At 43.3% G+C, this 7284-nt stretch overlaps 1 protein-coding gene across 2 annotated transcripts in view; it reads right to left on the reverse strand.

Moving 5' to 3' along the window:
• Positions 1 to 2060: 2060 nt before the first annotated feature.
• Positions 2061 to 7284, reverse strand: part of scn4ab (sodium channel, voltage-gated, type IV, alpha, b) — a gene marked incomplete at its 5' end in the record, with an annotated part of 17830 nt that continues 12606 nt past the window's right edge. The window contains 10 exon segments of one of the 2 annotated variants that reach the window (XM_014023174.1): positions 2061 to 2928; positions 3039 to 3116; positions 3192 to 3336; positions 3424 to 4045; positions 4120 to 4390; positions 4469 to 4573; positions 4651 to 4788; positions 6030 to 6083; positions 6175 to 6459; positions 6541 to 6663. In XM_014023174.1, coding sequence (XP_013878628.1) covers positions 2590 to 2928; positions 3039 to 3116; positions 3192 to 3336; positions 3424 to 4045; positions 4120 to 4390; positions 4469 to 4573; positions 4651 to 4788; positions 6030 to 6083; positions 6175 to 6459; positions 6541 to 6663 — 2160 coding nt within the window. 2 annotated transcript variants of the gene reach the window in all.

Genomic DNA, 7284 nt, shown 5'->3' on the forward strand with positions numbered 1-7284 from the left:
CCTCTAGACCTGTCCACAGGTCCGGGACTGTCTCTGAGACCTCTAGACCTGTCCACAGGTCCGGGACTGTCTCTGAGACCTCTAGACCTGTCCACAGGTCCGGGACTGTCTCTGAGACCTCTAGACCTATCCACAGGTCCGGGACTGTCTCTGAGACCTCTAGACCTGTCCATAGGTCCAGGACTGTCTCTGAGACCTCTACACCTGTCCATAGGTCCAGGACTGTCTCTGAGACCTCTACACCTGTCCACAGGTCCGGGACTGTCTCTGAGACCTCTAGTTTGTGATGTGGGCGGAGACAAGGGTTCCTCTGCATCACTCTCCCATACTGCATCTCCTTGTGTAAAGTGTGCTGAATAGTTGAACGATGCACAGTGACTCCATCAGCAGCAAGATGATGTTTGTAGGTCTTTGGTGCTGGTCTGTGGGTTGACTCTGACTCTTCTCAACATCCTTCACTTCTGTTTATTCCAGATTAGTCTTGGTCTGCCACTTGGAGCCTACACTTGAACTGTGTCTGTGGTCTAACATTTTCTCACAATRTTTCTCACAGTGGAGACTGAAAGATGAAATCTCTGAGATAGCTTTCTGTATCCTTCCTCTAAACCATGACGCTGAACAATCTTTGTTTTCAGATCATTTGAAACTTGTTTTCAGACTCCCATGGTGCCACTCTTCAGAGAAGATGAAAGAGGATAAAAACTTACTATTGCCCCCCTTAAATACCCTTTCTCATAAATGGAGTCACCTGTGTATGGAGGTCAAGGGTCTCTGAACTTAACAAACTTAATTTAAGTTCCAATAATTAGTTCTAAAGGTTTGAAATCAATAAAACGAACACGGTGCCCAAATTTGTGCACCTGCCTAATTTAGTTTAACCAATTATTGCACACTTTCTGTAAATCATATCAACTGCATTTCACTTCTCAAATATCACTGTTTGTCCCCTATATGATATATTTAACTGATATTTTTTATCCAAACAATTAATGATTTATAAAGATAAATCAGGAAAATTAACAAGGCTGCCCAAACTTTCGTACCCCACTGTACATGGTGAAACTTCAGAAACTCCAGATCCTGAAACTTCCAACATTTTGTTTAATCAAAGTAAACTCTGCTCTGATTTGTCGGATTTGATGGAAAACGTGACGTGGAAACGTGAAAACGCCGCTCAGATGTTTGGTGTTTTTGTTCTCAGGAAGTGTGAATTTATTCACAGATGTTCTGCTGATCTGAGTCACGTTACACACGGGTCTGAATTTATTCAGCGCCGCAGGAAACTGAGMCCATCACAGAGCAGAAACTGGACCGACCCAAAGACCTTTAACCAAATACTGGTCTCTGATCCAGCTGTCAACATCTGCAAATGGATCAGAACATGAAGTTCAGGCGTTTCTTCAGGACATAAAAATGTTTGTAAAGTTTTTTCAGCTCAACAGTTTTGTCTCATTTTAGCTCCAGASTAAGACTGATTTTCAGCTGCAGCTCGTGAGGCTGCAGTGGGTAAAACTGACATTTGATTTGTGAAAGATGTTCAGATGAACACGTTTATATTCCAAACTGTTTAATAGTTTTAGATTTTGTGGTTATCACAACATTCAGACGTTTAAAAACCCCAAAATTTTCACATTGAATCAAACATYTTTCCAAAAACAAATAGTTTTTTTTCTGTACAGAAACAACAAAAACTAAAAGTTTTTTTTTAATTTTTACACAAAACAGTTCTACATCAACGCTCATATTTAAACTGTGATGCTTCAAAGATGCTGGGAAAGAAAGGGTTAATCACGTTTCATAAAGTTCTTCTGGCRTCATTTTGTTTTTACAGAAGCTTCAGGTCAGGAGCTGTTGAACTGCCCTCTAGTGTTTCTTCTAAACATCAAATAATCTAGATTAACTAAAACCTCCTGCTTTCGCTCAGATGCTGCACACTGATTGGCTATCTCCTCTGCCATTCAAACCTGGAGGTCTTTGAGTGGCTGCTGTTTGTCAAAATCAGAAAATAAAATGTCTCACAGGCCAGCAAGTTTTWAAMMARRAAWWAAWKSMRACTGAGATTTATTTACAAGATTATGTTTTATATTAAMGGGCAGAATATCCTGGATTAGTTCCACCTGGACGGGACTGTCCTCACACCAGACACCAGAAACAGCCGTGTTGTCTTCGTATAGCTGTACTGTACTGTGTACTACTGTACAGTACAGTACATTGTTTTACATTGCAGTACAGTTTAGTATTATGTAGTACAGTGCAGCACAGTGTCGTACTGTGTCTCCTGATAATTTTAAACAAGAAATAAATGCAGACTACGATTTATTTACAAGATTATATTTTCTATTAACTGGCAGGCAGCCGTAGAATATCCTGGATTACAGAAGATGAATCTGCTGAACAACAGAAAGTTAGTTATCAAGGAGACAGACTTGTGTTTATGATTTAAGCTCTGTTGGAAAATGAAMAACCCAAACAGCGTGAACAGAGCTGTGGGTTTGGAGTCTTCAGATTAAAGCAGATTAGGAGTTCTCAGATTGAGTTTTCAGAGAAGCTGGAGCTAACAGACAGGTGTTGCTCCTCAGCTGACTTTCCTCACACGACCGACTCCTTCAGAGTGCGGTCATTTGGAGGAGGAGCAGCGTGRAGGAGGAGCTCCCTCTGAAGCTCCACCTGGACGGGACAGTCCTCACGCTGGACACCAGAAACGGTCTCGCTGTCTCCGTACAGCCGACTGATTTGCTTACAGATAAGTCCTTCTGTCTCTGGTGGAGACAGCCCGTCTCTGCGTCCCTTCGTCTTTTCTCGGTACGTGTAGGACGCTTGTTTGATGGCCCGCCGCAGGAGGTGCCTCCTGTACGCTCTCTGGATCACAGAGGCTGAAATCTCCTCCTGTTTCGTCCTCAGGGTGCTGATTACTGGTTCGTACAGTTTCTGGAACACAAAGGGGTTGTCTTTGTGATGTTTTATTAAGTTATTGAACAATCTGAACATATAAAGCTTATTTAATGACAGAATAAAATAAAATCCAAATAAAGATAAACCTTGGAGGGATTGTTGGCCATGTACTTCTCCTCGATGTTGGTCTTTAAAGCATCCATCGCTTCGGACTCACCCAGAACCTGTAAACAGATCCAAACACATCAGCACAACACAACAAAGACATGACTAAAACATGACAACACGTAAGAAATCACCTCTGTAGTGAGAGCCAGCAGGATGTCCATGCAGTGGATCTTGTCTCCTGGAACCAGAGGCAGATCCATCTGGATCAACTTGACGATGTTGGGTTTGGGAATCCTCAGAGGAGCCTGCAGAGCGTCACATAATTCTGACAGCTTACTGCGAAACAATCAAAGCTGGGTTAGACGCGGCACTTAGACAGGAAGTCTCAGCCCACAGGAAGTGACGCACTCAGGTAGGACTCACCTGTAGTGTATGAACTGTGAAGCCTTGGGGTCAAACTTCTCCCAGGTCTCATAGAACATTTCGAAGTCATCCTCGGACAGGGGGTCCGAGCTCTCCTCTGTGGCCACGTTGAAGTTCTCCAATATGATGGCGATGTACATGTTGACCACCACCAGGAAGGACATGATGATGTACAGGGTGAAGAAGACGATCCCCACCCCGGGGCTGCCGCAGTTTCCTTTGACGGCCGAGCCGGGGTTCTCAAAGTCTGGATCGCAGTCCGGTGGGGTGTTCATGATGGGAACGAGCAGGCCGTCCCACCCGGCCGACGTGGTGATCATGAACAGGCAGATCATGCTGTTCCCAAAGTCCTCAAAATTAAACATGTCGTCAATCATGCCTTCCTTCTTCACGTAGGCGAAGTTCGACATCCCAAAGATGGAGAAGATGAACATGATGAGGAAGAGCAGGAGGCCGATGTTGAAGAGGGCAGGAAGTGACATCATCAAGGCGAAGAGCAGCGTTCGGATGCCCTTGGCTCCACGGATGAGACGAAGAATCCGACCGATCCGAGCCAATCGGATCACACGGAAGAGAGTGGGCGAGACAAAATATTTCTCTATGATGTCAGCAAGAAGCAGGCCTGAGGAGAGGAAGGAAGGAAGTGGAGTTAGGTATAAAAACAGAAAGGTGTTTTTAAATTGAAGACCTGCTCACCAGCGATGGACAGTATGACCACCACGAAGTCGAAGATGTTCCAGCCCACAGCGAAGTAGTGCTGCCTGAGAGCCACGATCTTCAGAACGCACTCGCTGGTGAAGATGACGATGAAGACCAGATTGATCCAGTACAAGATGGCTTCCTTCTCCTCGCTCTGCTCGTCCGTTTCCACCATCATCGTCACCATGTTGAGGCAGATCAACACCATGATGAAGATGTCGAAAAACTGTTTGGTCACCAGGTCAAAGACCAGACCCTGGAACATGTTCTGAACAGAAACAGAAAGTTTCTTTAAAGTCACTCCTAATTAAAGTTTTGTTTTAATAAAGTTCGTCACGTCACTGACCTTCGGTCGAGGAATTGGTTTTTGAGGCTTCTTGGAGCCCAGTTTCTTCATGGCGTTGTAGTATTTCTTCTGATCTTCAGTCATGAAGAGATCCGTTCCTCCGAGGTAAACACAGACAGACGCATTAACTGACTGACAGAAACTATGTTCAGGCATTTTGGATTCACTGAGCAGAAACTTATCTTAGCTTTCTGCTGGTTGAAGTTATCGATGATGACGCCGATGAAGAGGTTGAGGGTGAAGAACGAGCCGAAGATGATGAAGCAAACGAAGTACAGGTACATGTACAGGTTCTCCTCGTACATCGGCTGGGACTCCACCTACGCTCAGACACAAGAGGAGATATTTGTAATTCTTCTTCTTCTGCTAAAAAGGTTGTTAAAACTGCACCAACAGCTGGTTTTAATGCTGAAGTCAGAACAAGCTCCAGCTCCAGTATTATTACCAGTGTTAGAACCAGTGGTGGCCACAGCTTATCCTAAAATTAGCTCGGCAATTTCTAAAACGCTTACGCAAATATTTAGGTCCGCAACTTCAACAGCGCTTATGCCATAGAAAAACTAACGGAAGCTAATTTTAAAGCACACGTTCAATTTGACACTTACTAGCTGGTAACAATTCATGTACAATATATGAACAACACTGCCAACTATCAGTGTATTGTACAGTTTAATCCTACAACCGCCGATTTCTGGGGATGTGATTTCCTGAAACAGACCTTTAGCTTCTGGTGTAAAAATTAAAAAGTTGTTGAGGATTGCTAGTTTGGCTGCTTCTTTGTCTTTTTCTTTTGTTTGTTGTAGATTTTTCATTAAAGAAGCATCAATAAAGCAATTTTAAAGCTGTTTATTGGAAAACTGAAGCGATGCATTCTGGGTACATGACGGATTTGATTTGTGACGGGAAAGCACGGCGTACAGGAAACTATCTTCCCTTCAAAGTAAGAGCTTGGATTTTAAAGTTTTCCATGTAGTTGCTCCAGTTGACCACTAGATGTCAGTCTTCATCAGCACAACATCTTTGAATAATTTCTAACCCCGTCGGCTGATTGCTTCGACCAATTACATCAACTATTGAGCACAAGTGTTTAAACTTTATTTTTTTTAAAAGGAGCTCCGATTGTAAAGTAAAATAAATCAATACAGACAAAATTTTAGTATGGATTACAAACGTTAACTGTTTTTGCTATTGCCTTCCTGCTACGTAAGCAGACACAAAGCATTGTGGGAAATCAGAACCTTGACCCAAAGCAACAGTCAGCAGGATGTATACCTTCACAATAAGTGTGTTTATCTGGGAGGGGTGCTGTTGGATAGATCACATGTTGTGATTCATTGACAGCCATACCTTACACTGTTCAACATAATGATGACTGGTAGATAATTAGTTATTAGCAGTACTGCATTTTAATTTTAGAAAGCGCAAATCTGCTTATGAATTATAAAAATTAGTAAAACCGCTGAAGAGCAAATGAAATATTTAGGTCTGCAATTAGCAGATTTGCGCTTTAGCGGGCTGGTGCCCACCACTGGTTAGAAACTGAAACACAATCAGTTCTGACCTGTCTGGAGTCCACCGCTGAGTACATGATGTCCATCCATCCTTTAAAAGTGGCCTGAAGAAAACGAAAACACCAATAAACAAAGTCTGTGTTCAGAAAGCAGCAAACAGCAGTCTGATGTGGACACCAGGGGAAATCTGCGGACCACTTGCAGCAGCGACAGGTAGCCCATCCCCACGTTGTCGTAGTTGATCTTGGCATTCTTCCAGCGGACCTCAGTGAAGTTGTTCTGTATCAGCTCGAAGCACTCGGTCTTATTGTTGACCTGCTCAGCGGGGAACCTCTCCCCTGCTGTCTCGTTGAAGCAGTAATAAAACTTCCCTGCAAACAGGTTCACGCCCATGATGCTGAAGATCAGCCAGAAGATCATACACACCAGCATGACGTTGAAGATGGAGGGTATGGCTCCAACCAGAGCATTAACCACCACCTGCCACAGGTGCAGCAACAGTCAGCACATCCCAGAACCAAACACCTGTCTGACGGTCAGCATCCTGAACACCTGCCTTACCCTCATGCCCTCAAAGCGAGACAGGGCCCTCAGGGGTCTCAGCGCTCTCAGAGTCCTGAGAGACTTGATGGCTCCCAGCTCAGAGTATCCCAGGATGTTTGCCGTCAAAGACACCAGAGACACCTGCAACAAAACAGAAACACCTGGAGAGGAGTTCACACAGCAGGCGACCACCTGAAACTATCGTCTGTAGCAGGGGCAGAGCTAGGATTTTTCTGAGTAAGGGGCCATAATATTCATAGAGGGGCCAAGTCTTTGTTCAACATCATTTCACAAAATTAATATGTTAAAATATGTGTTTCTTATAGTTATTGTACTTATAATGTAGTAACCTAGTGTGAAATGTTTAATAAGCACCTTTAGATGTAATATTTATGTGAACAGATTTGTCTCAGTATTCAGTAAGAAACTGGACAGTTTTGTCTCTTTCTAGTCATTGATTATTGCATAATAAACATTTATTAATGATTTATAAAATGTTTATAAATGAATCAATAACCTATCTATAAACTCTTTATAAGCCATACAGTATATAAGGGGAGCTTGATCGTAAAGTTGTATCAAAAAGCTTGCTCAGTAAATTCTCCTCACCAGTTTTTTGTTATGATTCTGTCTCTGTCTGTCTGCTCTTGACCCAGTTCTTGCCCCTGTCTGCCTCTGCCCCTCCCATCCTGTTCCTCAGTCTGCTCATTGCCTCTGCCCCTCCCGTCACAGAAAACTCAATCAGCTCATTTAACTCACCTG

The sequence above is a fragment of the Austrofundulus limnaeus genome, unplaced genomic scaffold (genome assembly GCF_001266775.1).
Source record: "Austrofundulus limnaeus strain Quisiro unplaced genomic scaffold, Austrofundulus_limnaeus-1.0 Scaffold358, whole genome shotgun sequence".
Classification (NCBI taxonomy): domain Eukaryota; kingdom Metazoa; phylum Chordata; class Actinopteri; order Cyprinodontiformes; family Rivulidae; genus Austrofundulus; species Austrofundulus limnaeus.